The sequence below is a fragment of the Acipenser ruthenus genome, chromosome 3 (assembly GCF_902713425.1).
Source record: "Acipenser ruthenus chromosome 3, fAciRut3.2 maternal haplotype, whole genome shotgun sequence".
Lineage (NCBI taxonomy): Eukaryota > Metazoa > Chordata > Actinopteri > Acipenseriformes > Acipenseridae > Acipenser > Acipenser ruthenus.
Window position 1 is genome coordinate 71,183,940 of NC_081191.1, and position 19,902 is coordinate 71,203,841.

The 19,902-nt window shown below is 39.2% G+C and overlaps 1 protein-coding gene across 1 annotated transcript in view; it reads right to left on the reverse strand.

The window, feature by feature from the left end:
- The window catches only part of spidr (scaffold protein involved in DNA repair), a 121,168-nt gene that overhangs the window by 16,225 nt on the left and 85,041 nt on the right, over positions 1 to 19,902 (reverse strand). The window contains exons 11-15 of the mRNA XM_034921108.2: positions 16,156 to 16,317; positions 11,441 to 11,528; positions 9,137 to 9,283; positions 8,179 to 8,238; positions 2,021 to 2,228 (exon numbers count right to left, since the gene is read on the reverse strand). Coding sequence (XP_034776999.2) covers positions 2,021 to 2,228; positions 8,179 to 8,238; positions 9,137 to 9,283; positions 11,441 to 11,528; positions 16,156 to 16,317 — 665 coding nt within the window. The remainder of the gene's footprint in view (positions 1 to 2,020; positions 2,229 to 8,178; positions 8,239 to 9,136; positions 9,284 to 11,440; positions 11,529 to 16,155; positions 16,318 to 19,902) is intronic.

The window sequence follows — 19,902 nt, forward strand, 5'->3', positions numbered from 1 at the left end:
CGAATGGGTCAGTATACCAAAGTCGTCACACAAAATTGCTGCACAACTGGAATGCTACAAGGCTAAGCCGAGGCTGCCTTGTGCGATACCATTGCGGAGGTGATTGCAAGCAAGAAAGCACCTTCAAGCGATCAATTTCAGCTATGTTAAGCCTCTAGCGAAGAACAATATCCTTCATAGGTGGCTGAAGCCACTGAGTTCCTTTCAAAAATTGCAAAGACAGCAAAGACAGCTATCTCTGCTCTCCCGAATCTCTCCCGAATGAGACTCACCACCTAGGAGTGAAGCCTCTACTCTGAGGCGCTGGGAACTCCCCTTGAGAGGCGGTCCGCTGCCCAGTTTGTCACCCCGGGCAGGTGTACTGCCCGCAGTGTGAGGAGGTTCTCGTGCGCCCAAAGCAAGAGTTTGAGGGCCACGTGATGGAGACTGGAAGACCTGAGGCCGCCCTGGTGGTTTATATAGGCCATCACTGTTGTGTTGTCCATCCGGACAAGTACAGGTCTTTCTTGAACCTCCTGCAAAAATTTCTGCAAGGCCAGGTAAACTGCCTGCAGCTCCAAAATATTGATGTGGAGACCCTGCCAAGGGGGGTTCCACACCACCTGTGCCCCCCTGCCATTCCACAGAGCGCCCCAGCCCAGAGGTGTAGATGGGCAGGCTGTTTCCACCAAGACAGTGCCTTTATACAATGATGAGACAGGCTTGCAGAGGGCACATGCACAGGAGACCCAATGGACGGGTCTGGGAAGCTGCTGCCTCAAGCCCAGAAGTTTCTGGAACGTCACTACCGTGAGCTCTCTGCTGAGCTGAAAGAGCTGTAAACAGGCGGCTATTCTCTGTGCTCTGCCATCCGACAGAGTGGACAGCATGGACCTGGAGTCCAAGCACACTCCTAAACAGGAGGCTGTCACAGAATGCGTGAGCTGGTGCCTGTAGCACCGGTTTGGTATGGTACGTTATGGTACGGGACCGGGACAGTACGGGTCGGTACCGGTTCGCAGATACCACGGGTAGAAATGTACAGGGGTGCCCACCGGTGAAAGCTACTGTCAAAACCACTCAGTCAGTACCCACAAGAGACTGAGGAAGGTCTGCTTGTTAGTAAACTAACAGCTCTCGTAATAGTGAGGGAGGGATTCCAGAAGCAGCCTCTTGGTCCTGCGTAGAGCTGCTGGGCCCAGCAGCTGCTCTTACTACACGTGTGCCACAGCATGCAATGTAAACAATCCTGCGTGTAGTCTCCGTGAAAACAGAAAAATATAATGAGAAAAGAAAATGTTTCTCACATACAATAATGCAATTACTTAAATTATACAAACCATTTTGTAATTTTGGCCAAAGCCAAAACTAGAATAAAAACACTCCAGCTGGAGCTATTGCAGCCTGGGATGAGAGAAAAAAAAGTCAGCCGACTTATGTTGCTTGATCCCTGGGAAGGAGCAATTCAAGCCGCTGGCTTCACGTGGGGCACAAGGCCACAGCGGGATGTAACAAAGGCTGTAGTGCACAAATACGTGTATTTAGTAAAACTAATAGAGCGATTATTGTAATATCACATATAATTTGTGGAAAACACGATAATGTGAAAATTTATAACAGAAAAAAGTAACAAGTACTTATCTGAATAGGCTCTCTCTCCTGTCAGGTCAGTTCTTGAAAGGAGAAATGACGCAGAGTTCTGTGCTTGCAGTCCTTTATGCCCTCGGGGGCGGGCATGGCTATGTCACAGAGGCTTGGCTGAGCAGCTTTGTTAGATCTTATTCAGGTTTCAGGTCTTAAAGAGGTCAATACCCATTCGGTAATGGCATTCAGTAATGGTTACATTTCATATTCGAAAGGGAACAGGTGTGTACAGTACGAAGCCAGTGTCTGTGAAGCGTTAGATCTTTATCATCCAGAAAGAAAAAAAAAAAAAAAAAAAATCACATAACCCCAATATGGCATAATTATTTATACATTTGTGTGCAGAATAGACAAGGGGTAGTACAGTACCAGTCAAAACAAAGTACAATCAGCTTACCATGCTCTCTTACTGCATCCTTGAAGGTAAAGGTGAGGTGACAGGATGTGTCACTTTTCAATGCATTTACAATCGCAGGATGGAGCACACAGGAAGTGGTCACGCAGACTGACACCACTCTAGGAATTCCAGGCCCGTTTTCACTCTCGGACTGCAGCCCCGCATCTGTCACAAACAACCAGAACTCGCTCTGCACTGGGTCTTCATTCTGAAAGCCAAACACCTAAATCATCAGCATGTTTCAGTGTCCATTAAAAACACTATGTATTATCAACACCAGAGTTCTCTCTTCTAAAAGATGAATTACTGTTGCGCTCAATACCAAGGTTATTTTTCTTTAGCAAATTTACAAAACTTACAGTCGTTCCTTCAAATGGTCACTTACATACATACTGTATACAACAGAATTGTATCATGTTAAAGGGATTTATATCAATTACATTTTCATTACATTTAATGTATTTCTTATCTCTTCGCTGTCCTGTATAGTCTGTACATTTGCCTAACATTTCTTTTTTTGCCTGTTCAATATCCTGTTATGGCCATGCTTACTAAGTATTCAACTTGAAAAAATTTAAGTGAGTCAACACCAGGTCAGCAAATGAAAGGGGTACAGTTTTCACCTGTATGTTTTTAACCAATCTTAACTATTTACCTGCTATGTAAATGTATTTAATGCATGGCCATGCTAACAAAGGTCTCCTGTACTTTAGCCCTTCCCATGCACTGTAGGACTTTATATCAAAGAACAAACAGGGATTTGGGACCAGGTCTGTGAAACCTTGACCTTTCAGATAAGGAAGATATATTGTACCTCTGGCAACCATGTGAAAACCCTAATGGTTATGCAAATAACCTTTATGCTAAAGGATAAGGCTTCAGGAACTGATTACTGGAATGTGAAAACCCAAGGGGATAATTCTGTCCTTTACCAATATACTTCATTTATGCTCTTATAGCAGGAGAAACACAGCTATTTTTTTTTTATCTGTGAAAATATACTGTACTGCATGGATTTTACACAATTAAGAAAACCATGTTTGTACTGGGGTCTAAATTGAGAATTTGGAATGTTTGTATTGTTTTAAGCTAATCCCCAAAATCTTACCAATATTTAATAACCTTGACATGCGTACAACATTCAAGGTTTGTACAAACATGTATGTGCAAGCAAGCTACATGACATTTTGAATGAGCTGCATGCAACACTGTTTAAAATAGTTTTAATATCTCAAAGATAAAGCACTGGTTCAACAGAGAAGCCAAGGGGATTACATAAAGTACATTCTTTGTAACCTTTGCAAGTTTGTAAAATGCCTCAAATTTGCTTTCTGTGAACAGTACATTAGTGGTTACTAAACTTATGGAGGCTGTGTGGTCCAGTGGTTAAAGAAAGGGGCTTGTAACCAGGAGGTCCCTGGTTCAAATCCCACCTCAGCCACTGACTCATTGTGTGACCCTGAGCAAGTCACTTAACCTCCTTGTGCTCCGTCTTTCGGGTGAGATGTAATTGTAAGTGATTTTGCAGCTGATGCATAGTTCACACACCCTAGTTTCTGTAAGTCGCCTTGGATAAAGGCGTCTGTTAAATAAACAAATAATAATAATAATAATAATAATAATAATAATAAACTACTCTCAGTACTGGGGACAGCTGCACAGGATTGGATTTGGCTTTGGAGGGAATGTCAGGGAATGTCAGAAAATGTGGATTCCAGTTCCTGTAGTTAATAATGGCACACCGCAATCAATTAGCACAGAAATAACAAACCGACTTTAACAGCCAAACCCATAAAAGGGGATGTTTAAACAGAACAACAACAATAAAAAATGGATACTAGCACAACATCACCAGTCTTGAAGCGGCAAAGGTTCTTATCTCTATGGTATCTTAGTGAACAAAGATAAATAATAAGTCATATTCTGCAAGCTTCATACAAGGGCAGGGAATCAAAACGACAGACTGTTGAGTGCAAGCAGAAGTAGTTTTGCCAGTCATTGTCTGACCTCTCCTAACTCCATCACGAAGGGTGACAGTCGATTTGACAGCTTTTCTCAGACTAGTGTTAAGATTCTGATGCATGCATCACAACCCCTTCCTCTTTCAAGTTCCCTCTCACTTCTGTCTCAGTCACACGCAATCTGTTTTGGAAAGAAAATGTGCTTTCCCTGCACGTATAAATGGACTTTAAGTGCACAAATACACTGCCAAAATCAAAATGACCACAGCTCTCTGTGCTTTTTCAGCAGGCACATTTTTTCTTCTATTGGGGATTACGAATAGAAGCAAAGACAAATAGCAGCAGGTTTTGGTTAGAGTGGCATTTAAAAACATCCACACATATGGAAGATATTTACTCATTTCCTGATTTGACCAATATGATGTCCCTGGAAAAAAAATGTGCACAAACAAATCTGAAAAAAAAGATGAAGAAAACAAACAACTGGCATACTAAGATCATAGCGGAGTTTGTCAGATATGACACTGGTTTGCCTTCAAAATGTCTTAAAAAAATGTACAGACCACAGCATAATGTACACAGCTGTGCAACAAGGCCTATTCCATCTATTTATCGGTATAACAGTATCTAGTTTAGGACCACCAACAACACAAATGCATGAGAATTCATGTATATAGTAAATTGATGATGTTTAGAACATGAAACTATGCTTCAAATTCACTTGGCAGAAGAGTCATTGCCTGGCCATGGGACTAAAATGAGAAAAAATAAATTGCATTTACAACTTTCGGCTTTTTCAGAGTCAGAGAGCACTTATATACAGTAAGCAGTGTCACAGTAGCAAACGACATATTACATATGATTCTCTCATGGAACACACTTGGGGCTTTTGATTTCTGGATTTAACCAATAAAAAAACGATAAAACAAACTTAAAAAAAAAAAATAAATAAAAAAAAAAATCGGTGTATAGCCATGTGGTGGGGTACACCCCGCACTTGTGTGTATTTTGTATTATTTTGTATTGTCTATTGTATTATGATTTAAAAGGTATTGTTTGGGTTATGTAGCACAGGTGATTTAATGTATTATGGTACATTAAATGTGGTCTAGCAGATGCGGTGTTAGCAGCTTGTCTCTGACAGACAGTTTGTGAGAATGCGTGGGCGGCAGTTGACAAACTGATTGTCGGCCACGAAAATTGAAAACTCTCGTGCAGAATGTGACCATCTCAAATTGATTAATACATTACTTATCTAGAGATGGTCACAGGTATAAAAACCTGCAGCCTGGGCTGAATGGGGGTTGGGTTGTTCAGAGGAGGAACGAGGCAAGTAAGAACCACGATATTTAAAGTAAACAATTGCTACTCGTGCTGGCTTTAAACCAGCACGATACTTGTTCACTGTGTGTTGTCTGTTTGTTCTGGCCATCATGCCTTTTGTTTTGTGTTGTTTTACTTTGTACAAACCTTTACTTTATAATTAAAATATGCACACCAGTGCTTCATCCCCGTAATACTGGGTCTAGATTTCCTGGTATGCCAATAAACACTGGAAAACACCACAAAAACACTGGAAATGGTTACTCAATTCATGTTGACTTAACACCTTTCCCATTTCAAAACAAAAAAAAACTGCCTTCCAGTGCAGTTGGACAATGCGCCTCCTTCCTGACTCGTATCTATCATTCATTGATTCGTTCGGAATACTTTAAACCCACCGCAACTACTGAGTGGCAGCAAATTCTATATTTCTACTGGAGACTCCGCTTGCAAGATTTAAAACGAGATTACAATTACAGTAGAAGGCTTGTTGGCGGGAATTAAAGCTATATTACAGTTAGATAGTGACAATTTAAAACAGAATTGCCAATTGTGGCCAAATGTAAAAAAAATGCCTAGACACACAAACCCCAGAAGAGTGTGTCCGTGACCATGAGGATTTAGTTGTGGAAGACAGCAAATGAAAAGATGGTACAATTGCAAGTGCTGTCGAATTACTACTGTTGTGACAGAAAAAAAACACCCAAACATTTTGTAAAGTAACCGAAAACAATAATTTAATACATTATATTAAAAGCGAAAGCCCAGAAAAAAAAGAAAAAAATTACATAAAACTTGGGAGACAAAAATAAGCACTGAAAAATGAAATTAATAAAAACCAGAAAACAGAAGCCCTACAAATACTTTTACTTATATGTTGATTCAAATGTGTACTTAAAAACAAAACAAGAACAGATGCTTGACTCCTGTTTAAAGTCAGAAGAGATATTTCCCTCAACTTCCCTTCCTAATGTTAATGTTGGGCAATCATAGTCAATAAAGAGTCATAGTCTGCATTTTGAGTTTTTATCTTTAAAGAAAAATTCTGGGAATTGTTCAGAATTTATTTTACATATATTAAAATAGGGATAAAATTGGTAAAAAAAAAACCAGGTTTTTAATTGAAACATCGTGGTGGGGGGATCTCAGTACACACACTTTACATGTGGAATATGATGCGTAGTGGTTCTGGTTTCTGATTAAGTTTAATGTCCCTGGCACGTATGATGAAGCAGAATCTGTGCAAGTCGAAGTCACATTTTCCCTGGTACCAGTTAGCTGGTACTTTGCGAACGTTTGGGCAATCGCTGTGCTGATGGAAATAGTATCTACAGAAGGTATGAACATGGCATCAGCACAAAACAAGACAGGTTTATTCATCTTGAACTCATAAAAAGAAAAGAAAACTGACAGAACTGGGCGGTGCAAGCCATAGGGAGACAGACATTTCCATCAATGCATTCCATAAGTTTACCAACTGAAGCATCACCACTTTCTTTACGAATAACAAATATTTACAATTAAGATTGTCGCCGTTAGGCAGTGTTTCAGCTGATGGACAGTACTGTCACCCGAAGTCACCAATACATACCTCTCTGCAATAAACAGTGGCTGTCCAGCAAACCAGTGCTCTGACAAACTCATTAACACAGTCATTCTGCACTATCTTTTATTAAAGCGTGTGTAAAGCCGCATAAATGGATTGCTTGTCTCTCAGTTCACTTTATTGTTTTAGTTTAGTGTCGCTTATTTTTCAGTATGTTCTTTTATTGTCAGCGTGAACATGTACCTCAGTGCAGCAGTATTTGCAACTCTATGCATCCTCTGCCTCATATCTGACCCACTTCTGCTATTTTTGCTTTTTGTATACTTCGAAACATTTGTTTTCTTTTGAATATTCATAAACCGATTTACCTTTTCTCCACATTCCTCATCCACTAAAAATATTATATTTTCGTGCAAGTACTTTATTTCAGTTTCGTTTTTGATCATGCTAATAGTTACTATGCCCAGCAATTGCCACAATAATCAGACTTTGATTGGCCAACACAATCAGGTGATAATGTGTTTGTGAATGACAGAGAACCACGTTTGAACGTTATTTGATCCTCTGACATCTGAACGTCTTCTGTATCCTAGGATACAGTGTAGTGCTGCTTATAACAATGTCAATGTCAGAGTCAAAATAAAACAACATTTTAATCAAAATATTGTGTATTTCCTAGAAAACAGTACCAGGAAAATATTGAATAATAGACAAAAATTGGGTATAAAATCAGTAAAAACCAACGTCCAGTTAAAAAAAAATCCTGTAATTGTTCAGTAAAATTCTGAATAAACCGGAAATGCGGAACACTAATCATGATGCATGTTGGTTAAATCTGCTCATATATTTGCTAAAAGTAATGTCTGTTAATTTAAGGAAGTCAAAATGTGAGGGCAGCAGTTAAAAGACCACATTCTTAGAACAGAGGAAGAAGCAGCTGTTCTTTGGACACTGCAGTTTGACAAATTGCTGTCTACTTTATTAATCTCATATTATTTGCTCCACCTGGTAATTGCAAATAAATGTAATTGGTAAGGTAATTGTTGAATTAGTAATTAGTAACAAAGCCCCCCCCCCCCCCCATCTTCATTGTTTTTTTTAAATCACCCATTTAGCTACATATGCATATTTTTTTTACCTAAAATCTTTTTTTTCCATACAGTATTAAAGTCAAAATCGTTAGATATTGTGATCAGACAGACAGACAAGCAGATGGATAAAGGCACTAACATAAAAATGTTATCTTCAAACGTTTAATTGAATCTTCAAGTATTAGAAATGATCAAGTTTTCTGCACATCTTGTTAATTACCTACACTTTAAACTTACCTGCAGCCTCTTATATACAACAGTTGCACTGAAACTACAACGCTGACTGCCAGGGACTCCCTGAAGTGTGGAAGAAAAAGAGTGAAAATTACTCACATAAACCTTACAGCACAGAAGAATCAAAACTTCAGAACTGCAGGCATTTTTTTATACTGTATAACTTCAGAGCAGGTATACAACAAGGGCAGCCAAACCCTCTTCAAAATGAAGCATAAACATTAACTAAGAGGTTTTGTATGATCAACCTATACTTCATTTTATAGCACTGGGTAATCAATGGATTTCATCACCCACTTATCTGTGGCTATCCCAGATTTCCTAATACTACACAGTGCTCTATGAAAAATACAGCTGCGGTTTATCCTGGATGAGAAAAGATTGATCAACTCAGTTTATACATTATAAGAGCATTCAGTAGGTCCTGTGAAATGCATTAGTTTCAGAAAGTATCATAGGTATGCACTGTTTTCATCTCCTTACCCTAAAAGGTAATCTACTGCATAATCTAATTACCTGTATTATAGAGCACACAATCTGAATTCCAATATGTAAATGCCAGCTTTTCCTATACATTTAAATACAGTATTTGTGTTGGTGAGGCTGACAAGGTCACACTAGATTTGAATGGAATGAGGAAGGCTGTTCAGTCCCAGGACAACTTATGGAGCAAAAGAAGCCAGAACCACTCAAATAGTTGCAAACATTATCAAATTGTAAGTGAAAATGTACAACATAATATGCATTTCATTTCAAGCTTCTTACTCCAACAGTATCAATCTTTATTTAACTCTTCCAACACTGCAGATCTGTACAACGGTCTTGGAAAGATAACTCCACTTGTGGGCAACATCAGGCACTATATTCGGCTGCAACCAAGACTTCTAAGATGGCGATTGAGTGTAATAAATATAAATGTTTTTCTTGATTGCAAAGCATGTAAAGGTAGGAGTGTTTTTACCTGAAGGATCTCTCTGAGGTGATGCACAACTGGAGGCAGGTAGAGATCGGACACAGTTTCCTCCTGCAGCACCTGCACATTGCCCTCCTCTCTACAGGCAGCAAGGACGTAACAGAAACTGGGAGCAAGGAGAACCATGTCGTCCTCCTGGAGGCACAGCAGAGAGGACATCAGGAACATAAGTCATACTTTAGCAAAGGGTAGGCAACCCTGGTCCTGGAGTGCCACAATCCTGCAGGTTTTATTCTTATCTCAATCATCAATGGCTAAATACCTGGAACACATGGTTATTTTTTTTATTTTATTTATTTATTTTTTTTAATTTTAGTCGTTGCCAATTAGTTTTTATTATTTTCTCCCCAATTTGAAATGCCCAATTATTTTTAGGCTCAGCTCACCACTACCACCCCAGCGCTGATTCGGGAGGGGCGAAGATGAACACACGCTGTCCTCCGAAGCGTGTGCCGTCAGCCACCCGCTTCTTTACACTCTGCAGACTCACCGTGCAGCCACCTCAGAGCTACAGTGTCAGAGGACAACGCAGCTCTGGGCAGCTTACAGGCAAACCTGCAGGCGCTTGGCCAGACTACAGGGGTCACTGGTGCGCGGTGAGCCAAGGACACCCTGGCCGACCTGACCCTCCCTCCCCTGGACGACGCTCGGCCAATGGAGTGCCGCCCCCTGGGAGCTCCCATCCACGGTCGGCTGTGGAATAGCATGGACTCGAACCGGCGATGTCCAGGCTATAGAGCGCATCCTGCACTCTAGCGAGTGCTTTTACTGGATGCGGCACTCGGGAGCCCCTACACATGGTTATTCTGACCAATTTAAGCCAATCCTTGAATCAATTAGGGCTTGGGTAAAACAAAAACCAGAAGAACTTCAGGACCAGGGTTGCCTACCCCTGCTCTAGCAAACAAACATCTCCCCTTTTTAAATACCATGCTACAGCTGCTATATATATATATATATATATATATATATATGTTTATTTAGAGTGCCCACATTTTTTCCTCAATTTAGAATGTCCAATAATTTGTTCTCTTCACCGCAGCGGTTTTGCCTCCATAACCCCAATCGTTTAGGAATTCTATATGCTGAACACTAGTGTGAGCCTGTTCCCTTGTAGTTATTCTTTGCATACTTTTCTGTATGGGTGTCTCCTGAAATTGACCATGGAAAGGTGTGCTTCATTATTCCTATATTGTGTGCTTCTTGCAAGTCTTCATTTTAATGGTGTTCTTTCTTGGTCCATAGTACTGATCAATTTCTAGCCGACAAGGTAAGGAAAGGATGTTTATGATCCAGGTGAAAAAAGGTGTTACAAGTGAAATCTTAATCAACACACGTCAGTTTCACAAATGGACCTACTGCTCTGACTGATTAAGTCAGGCATTGTCACTGTCCTATGATTGAAGCAGGTGACAATCTATCTACAGCCCTGGGCAGCTCAACAGGTTTTAGCATGTCTGGACAGTGCCAATACCTCCTCCCTGATGTGGGCAATGGATCCCAGCAGTAGGAGGTACTAATAATAATCTCTCTGGAATGGTTGCCAGCCTGCTGCAGGGTGCTCACAGCAATCTTAAATCATTCTAAGGCAACTTTGGCCAGGAACCAAACGCACAACCCCCACCCCCCCTTTATCCAGAGGTATCAACCCTGGAGTGTTTGAAACAAGCAATGATACAAAATGTTCTGTTCTTCAGTCTCATTATCTCAAACCTACAACTACCCCACGTGATAAGATTTCTCAACAGGATTGAATTCACAAGAATATATCTCTGTATATCTTTTTTTTTTATTTGCTACCTGTATGGAACAATAGGTCCATTCTTTGTTTGTACAGTGATATATGGGTGACAGGGATTAAGCTGGCACAAATCATTATTCAATATGGTTAAATTATTATCTTTACTAATTCATTATTAACCTCTTGTTAAACCCGATATCATTCCTCTTGTTCAACACATTATGTATGATACTATATTTAATGGCATTATATGAAAACACTTTCATTTGTGTTAAAATGAAAGCAAGAAATACTTTAAAGTAGATGCTGATATTGAATTTACTAATTTTAGGGAAAACATGAAAAAAAAATAATAAATTGGCATCATCTAGTTACAAAGCCTACACCCCCAAAACGTAATCATTTTTGTCCATTTAACCCTTATCAAAGCCCTTGCTCAGCACCTTATCTTGGTATACTGGTGCCAGCAATGGTGACTCCGAAGACTGATAAATCATTCAATATGATGTCTTCTGGGTAAAATCAATAACAAACCTCCCAACCATACTAACCTTCAGACTATCCTGGCTTTTTCCATGCACTTTCAAAGATACCAACGGAGGCCACAAACTGTCAATCAGGTTAAAGAGCCCAGCAGACCTTTAAAAGAAAAGGACATACACCTTTAACAGTCCTTCCCAGTCATGCAATTAGTCACTATTTCAAACTGACTTGTTCTGAATCGGTTATGTTCAATTCCCCCTGGTGGTCTATGGGTAGCTGCCATCGGCCGTGTTTGATTACACACTATGCCTCCCTTCTTCGATGTGCCACTACAGCAATTCGTGATCAAACGTGTATTTAGTTTGTTGTTTTATTAAAAAGTGGTTCAAATTTACTAAATAATTGTCGATGTGTTACCTTGAATTATGGTATAATAAGCATAGGGTGCCAATACGTTTGTCTGCGACTAAGAACGTAAGAAAGTTTGAGAGGAGGCCATTCAAGTTGGGTCTTAAAGGATCCAAGTGTTTCTCCCTCATCATTAATTGGTAGCCCACTCCAACAAAATACAGTTCACAATATATGTTTTAAACATATAATGCGCTCTATAGCCTGGACGTCGCGAGTTCGAGTCCAGGCTATTCCACAGCCGACCGTGGACAGGAGCTCCCAGGGGGCGGCGCTCAATTGGCCGAGCGCCGCCCGGGGGGAGGGAGGGTTAGGTTGGCCAGGGTGCCCTCGGCTCACCGTGCACCAGCGACCCCTGTAGTCTGGCCGGGCGCCTGCGAGCTTGCCTGTAAACTGCCCAGAGCTGCGTTGTCCTCAGACGCTGTTGCTCTGAGGCGGCTGCACGGTGAGTCTGCAGAGTGTAAAGAAGCGGGCGGCTGACAGCACACGTTTCGGAGGACAGCGTGTGTTTATCTTCGCCCCTCCCGAGTCAGCGCAGGGGTGGTAGCGGTGAGCTAAGCCTAAAAATAACTGGGCATTTCAAATTGGGGAGAAAATAATAAAAACTAATTGGCAACGACTAAATTTAAAAAAAAAAAAAAAAAAAAAAAAAAAAGAAAAAAAAAAAAAAAATGAACATTTAAAAAAGGGAAAGATTTGTTTTTACTCTTTGGTAACTTTCAGAAGGAGTTTATGACCAGTTACAGATATTATGTCTCTTGTTTCAAGTCTACGTTTGAGTGTCTGCAGTGCGGTGTTAGGATTAGTGTATCTGCGGGATAACTACAGAGATTTGTGCAAAATGTGGACATATTTCCTAAAATATTTTTCCCCCAGATGTACCAGGTGGCTGCATTGATATTCTCAACTGAACTTAGGTAGAAACAAGCTAATTGTGCTGGCACTTACATATTTTTCCTAGCGATAAAACTGTACATGCTAGTTGACCACCAGCTTTTTCAAACAAACATTCTGCCACTGCAAGAGACCATTGGGTTATCAGTATTGAACACCACTGATGTTTCTTAAACTCGTCATTTTCAGTAATGATGGCTTCAATTCTGTTTTTTATCTCTCTGCATTTTGTAGAATTCACTGCAGTAAAAATATTACTACCTGACAGGTCTGCTTACGTGTTGGGTTTCAGCTGTAATTATATTGCAAAAGATATTGCAGGAATACGTACGGCAAAGCAGAAAGATAAGGAAAGTAAAATGCTGTATTCTAAACCCTGCAACTCTTCAATAACACTATTAACATTCATTAAAAATGAATATTGTACCACATATCAATAAGTGGAGCAGTTAAATGTGACCTTAATTTAAAAAAGGTAATATACTTCATGTACTCATTAATGTAAGTAAAATTAATTAAAACCTAATCCCTGTGACCTTGCGATTGCCCAGCATAATTCATTTTAATTGTAAAATAAAAAGCAGAGACAACAATACACAGTTTGTTGTATATCACATGTCTATAATTGCAAGGTCATTTTTTTTTTTTTTATCACCTTGTGATAAGTTCTATATCCTCGATAAGGCTTATAATAATGATGACTGTGTGCTTATTATTATTATTATTATTTATTTCTTAGCAGACGCCCTTATCGAGGGCGACTTACAATTGTTACAAGATATCACATTATTTTTACATACAATTACCCATTTCTACAGTTGGGTTTTTACTGGAGCAATCTAGGTAAAGTACCTTGCTCAAGGGTACAGCAGCAGTGTCTCCCACCTGGGACTGAACCCACGACCCTCCGGTCAAGTGTCCAGAGCCCTAAACACTACTCCACACTGCTGCCCATAACCTCATGGTTAATTTACAGAAACCCCAGTGCTAGCTCAATGTGCACAGAATTGTGATAGTTCCTTGATGGCCCCGTAATGTTTATCAAAACCAGATTTCTGAAAACTAACTGCAAACTTATTATTTTTTTTTTTATATATATATGCAAACAGGGATGGTTTTGCACAAATCAAGCCTTTGGAAGTCATGAGAAGAACTTTGACTATGATATATGTATATAAAATGAAAACACTGTCACCTTAAACTAAACTGTTTAATTCATATAAATTGCTTTTCATTGCCTGTAACTTTTTTTTTCTCTGGAATGTGTTAACTGATGAACCCCAGAAAGCATAATACACAGCTGTATGTATGCTGATGTGAATTTATATATCAACAGTTAGCCCTAGCTAGATCTAGACCATGCGTCGGAAACTCTGGCTCTTTCAATCCACTCCACTCCATTCCATTTCATTTCATTGCATTACTGTGTCTTAATCCTTAATTATGATCAATTCCTCTAAATATTTAAAGGAATCTTATCTATTGTACACCTGATCTTACATGATTGCATAATATGCCCCCCCACCCCGCCCTTTTTTTTTTTTTTTTTTAAAGCTCTCAAAAACAAAGATTAATCTTTCAAGAGAGCCATAAATCAGGTTTTACCTGCTGGTATTTTTTGACCACCACAACTCCTCTATCAAATCTAAATCCAAATGTAATTCCTAAGGAACCACTAAGTTGATAAATGTAACTGTACATTTTGCAGTTAGATTTTGAGATCTGTCACTTTTATTAAGTGTCTGGTCAGTTCTTGGAAGGCCATCATATCAGCAGTGTAAATGTGTAGGCCTGCAACACTAGCAGCACTATACTGTGTGGCCTGTGACTGACTAATTCTATCTATGAGTTCGGTTTTTCTGCATGTCTGGTACAAGTTAAAATATACATTTAGTCTGTTAAAGGGTTGTCAAGCAGACTGGGGTTTTGCTACATATTTTGTGTGCTAGCACATGACCTTTATATTTCCTCAACATTTCCTGGTATGAATGGACTGCAGACAAGGCCATATTTAATGTTAAACCTTTCACCCCCTCCTCCCCCACACTCAAAACCACGCAAGGCATTCCAGAGATTCTTGTTGTATTAAAATAGTTAGAATGGCACAGTTAATGCATACAAATAACAAACTGGAAGTAACTCTTGTAATATGGTATAGATGGTCTTGATATTGATATGACTCCGCAAAGATGACAAGATTTAGAATTCCCAGCCAAGAACTCAAAATTATGGATAATATCCCACTAACAGATGTCATGTTGATACACAATAACACTGCCATCAAGTGTATCCACTTCTTAATATCAAACTAGATACTATTGCAAACATTGAAATTGTTACCAGAGGGACAGCTGTAAAATACATGGACCTTACTATTGGGGTATTTGGTTTTCACTAAAAGTGGACTTTTCCCAAGACAAACAACAATATCAGAAACAATAATCTCCTAAAACATGCTGTAAATAAAAAAAAAAAAACATATATATAAATATATATATATATATAAAAACAATTATAAGTAATACACTTTAAGGGGGTTTTCCCCCCATATCAATGATATATTGAAAGTAAGCCCTTTTAAAACTAGTAAAGCAAAGTAACTATGAATACTCTAGCTGCAGCCCATCTCAAGTAAACTGTAAACAATATGGGATAATAGGAGGAAGGCTGCTACCCCACAAGTGCTATAGGTCATCTTATAACTGAAATCCGATATAAAAAAAACACAATAAAATTGTCCATGTAAACTAGTATTTCAGTTTTGATCTTGTGTACTTCTTTTCTTGTCACCAGAAATATTTTTTGGAAATGACAGTATAATCATGCATTTAAAAAGAAATTCACTGCATTTCACTGCAGGCTAGCTGTATTTGGGAGTGTAAGAATGTTTCAAATCTAAAAGCAAAACAAGAGATACCCATCCTAGATTTGGATACTATTCAAATCATAGAGCACTGAATCACCAAAACAAAAAAAAAAGTTACACTGATTTATTGAAAAGAACATCTAATTAAAAACAAAAAAAATCAACATGAGATCTGAAACCATCTGTGGGAACAATACGATTACATTTATAATATGAATCACTGCATAAGACTAACTGGTGCATATTTAACAACCTGTAACAACAAACTGAGCACAAATCTTTATTTTAAAAGTCCCAATTCATACCTAGTAGTAAGAACAGATTAACTGTTAACCACAGGTTGTATTTCAACACATCTAGATCAATAATACATGATTTATGTGCAGATGCATAATCTGGCTATATAAACAAATGATCATCTGAAAAAGACAGCTCATTGCATTAGATATTTTTCCACCCTTCACGGCAGAAACAAAGCTATCCCTGCCTCAGTAAGAGTGTCAATTCTGAATCTGTTTTCAACGTTAGAGGTGTACTTTTCAGATGTTAAAAAGGGCAACCCAGTGGAAACTGGAATCCCATTCCCTTCAGTAAGCGTGCCGTGATGGGCCTTACCTTCCTCGCGTAGTCCTCTGCAGCACCTTCATGCTCTTCAGGTAGCAGGATCTACCCTCCCATTTCTCACTGTCCTGCTGGAGCTTCTCTTTGGAGGAGCAGAAGGTATGGAGCTGGACCTCACTAAAAATCCCATAGACATCTTGCACCAGAAGGCAAAGTCTATGTGAAAAAAGGCAGAGCTTCTGTAAATTGGTACACCACATTTTACCTAATAGACTGTGGTCTAGTGGTTGGAGCAAAGAAACCGCATCTAAGGGAGGGCTCCTTACAAATGTTTTGTTTGTTTCTAGCTAATGTCTTCATGATTTTGTCTAATTTATTAATTTATTTGTATTCTTTTTTTTTTTTTTTTTTTTACACTGGGTAGGATGTTATCTAGAAACAAAAAAAAGTTATGGAACGAACACTGCAGTTTGTGTAGATTTACTTTATAGAAAGACATGTGTATCACAAAAAGCCATTTGATAACCGATTGTCTTGATAAAGGAGTGATAACTAAGGCACAGCACGGTGCACTAAATTTATTGAAAGAACATCTAAATAACTAATGAAAAACCTTCTTATAACACCTTGAAATGTGTGATAGTGTTTAAAATTAATCTTATTTGCAACATTAACCCTAATCTGTGTGATTAATTTATTTTTGTTCTTTGAAGCGATACTTGGAAGGAAGTGAACTTTACAGAGTGCCTGAAAAATATGCAGAGTCACAATTAAAGTAAAGTTAAAAAACAAGCACAGAACAAAATGATATTCATGGGGCTAAAAACCTGAATCACTGTATAGACAGAATGTATATTAAACTGAATAACTGAAACACTGGTCTACATTCATTTGTTTCTTGTAAGTATTAAAATAGAAAATTCACTAAGCTGGAAGATAAATTATACAACCCATAAAAATCAATAAACAAAACCTAAGTGTGCAATGTTCCAAGTGCTTAATTCCTTTTCTCAAAACAGACTTGTGGAATGGCAAAAAAATAAAAACCATCTCCTGACTGCTTCAAGTCAGAACACAACCTCCGTCTCCTCTGAAATGTGAGTAAACAGCAGTGATCTGATCACGTGGGGACCGAGCTGGGAAAGCAAGGCTGTGCTGAGTGCACCGTGTGCATGAGAAACATACTGGGGGGGGGGGGGGCTGCTCTGCACTCCGTGACCTGCTCTGTAGGTACTGTAGGAGGGGGCCAAAGTAATTCATCTGAAAATACAATGTTTTTCCCTTTGAACCTGAAATATGTTTTTCAGCTCAATTCCTAATTTTTTTTTTTTTTTTTTTTAAAACAGCAGAAATTATTCTGATTCCTTTCTTTAGTGCCTGTTTGTTCCCTCTCCCTGAATGTTTCCATAGAATACATTCTCTGATCTCAATGTGTTCCCAGCTAATCACTTCAGACCCCTAATCATGTTCATTAGGCTTACAGTCACAGCAACTAGTGCTGCAAAAGACTGCTAGTTTGCATGTGTTCAGTAAGAGAATGAGAGGAGGGTGCTAACTCTTTGGGGTTACTGTTTTTTCTTTGAGTAAGCAAAGCAAAGACCAAGGCAAGACACAAGCCATAAATTCTGATATACACATAAAAAATAATCCAACAGCACTATTTTAACAGGCTTTGTAGGATTGTGAGCTAGATTCTCTACAGCCTAAACCTTGCTGGAAATGTGCATACTGCATTATTAGTATACATGGTGAACAATACTTTTCTATAAATGTTGTTATTTTACAGTCTTATACACGGTGATGGCTTGAGGCTGTGTATAATAAGGTTGATGAGAAACTGCTAACCTCAATTTTTTTAAAAAAACTTTACCATCAGTACATGAACGCAATTATAGGCATACAATTATTGCCTGCAAATTTAAAGTTTTATCCTCAGCAGACAGAGAGAAATTTGTGGAAGAGCAGAATAAAGCAAGTATTCTTAGAAAAAAATATGCGACAAATATTTCGAAAGAAATTACCTCAGCCACCTGCCCTCTGTGGGATGTTAGGCAGGGTAAACTGAAAGCAGAGCAACTCCCCCCTCCAAAAAAGTCAAGTGAAATTTCTACTCATGTAGTTTTCCCACATCCCCACCACCCAAAAAGTGTTAATAAAATAAAAAGTTTAAAATGAATTGTTAAAAAATAAACTTGGTTTTCCAATGTTTTTAAATTCTGTTTTCCAATGTTTTTTTTTTTTAAATTTAGGTCGTTGCCAATTTTTTTTACCCCGGTTTTCTCCCCAATTTAGCATGCACAATTATTATCTGTATCCCCGGCTCACCGCTTGCAACCCCCCCGCCGACTTGGGAAACAGAGGCTGGAACACGCGTCCTCCGAAACGTGCTCCTGCAAGGGTGCCAAGCCGTCATGTTTCGCACTGCAGATCCACAGCAATGCCACCAGACCTATAGTGCCGGAGGACAACACAGATCTGGCGGCTCCACTGCAGAACCACAGGTGCCCTATCGGCCACAGGGGTCGCTGATGCCCGGTGAACCGTGGATTCCCCTGCCGACCTAAGCCCTCCCTACCCGGGCAGCGCTCAGCCAATTGTGCGCCGCCCCCTAGGAACTCCCAGTCACGGTCGGCTGTGACATAGCCTGGATTCAAACCTGCGATCTCCAGGCTATAGGGCAGATCCTGCACTCCGCACGGAGCGCCTTTACTGGATGCGCCACTCGGGAACCCCTTGTTTTCCAATGTTATTCTCAACACTTCTCCAATTGTTAAAAATAAACACTGCTGGTTCTACAATTTCTGTCTGTTATGTCATTACGCATATAACAAATGTCCACCAAAACTGTACATATAAGGTTGTAATTCTATCTCTCGCTTCTGGTGGCATTGATCACCAGAAACCTTTGACAGAATTACAGTGTCATTCTACACAGCTGGGTGTACATTATTCTGTAATAATAATTATAATAACAATAATATAATCTGAGCTTCCTTTCAAACACAACAATCTATGCAGTGACATTTCTAAAAGCAGAATCAGCTGTACCCAGTTTTCTCATGAATAAATACTTCGGCAGTTCATTTATTAAGGAAATAGCTGCTTTTGGAATTTCATTAACATGCTACATCTGCCACTGCTAAATAGAAAAGGGCATAGGTAGTATAGAACAGTCACTGGAATGAGCACTTCCCTCTGTGAAAGGGCCATGCTGTACCTTCACCTACTGTACCCACTTTTAAGAACACAAACAAAAATAAATAAACAGTAACATACAAACGTGCCTGTGAACGGGGGAAAAAAATATCAATCTTTCTAGCATCTGAAATTAGAAATTCAAATGGCGTAAGCTTAATGGGCAACTGTTGTGCCTTGCATGGCTATCATGGTCATAGTGTTTCGCTTCTCCTATGGACCTAGATATTTGGATCCAGACCAAACTAGCTAGGTTAGTCTAGTCAAACTCTTATGGATTTCCTGTCAGTTAGCAAGCACAGGAAGGAAAGATACATGTTCACAATGTATTAGGATACATTTGTGGCCTAGTAGGCTTGTTGCAAGGGGTTATCTGTGCATGCAGAAGCAAATTAACATTAAAACACCACAAATCAATTTTGACACAACATGAAAAGAGTAGCATATCTTGGGTTTGGGTTAGGCAAACCCCCAAAAGCTCGGATATCCCCTTCAGTTGTGTTCTGCGCAGTGGTAATTCATTGCTTTACTTATTATCCCCTACACGGACATAGTGGAGGCATGTTTTAGATGCATACAAAGAACATACATTTACAGAACAGCAAT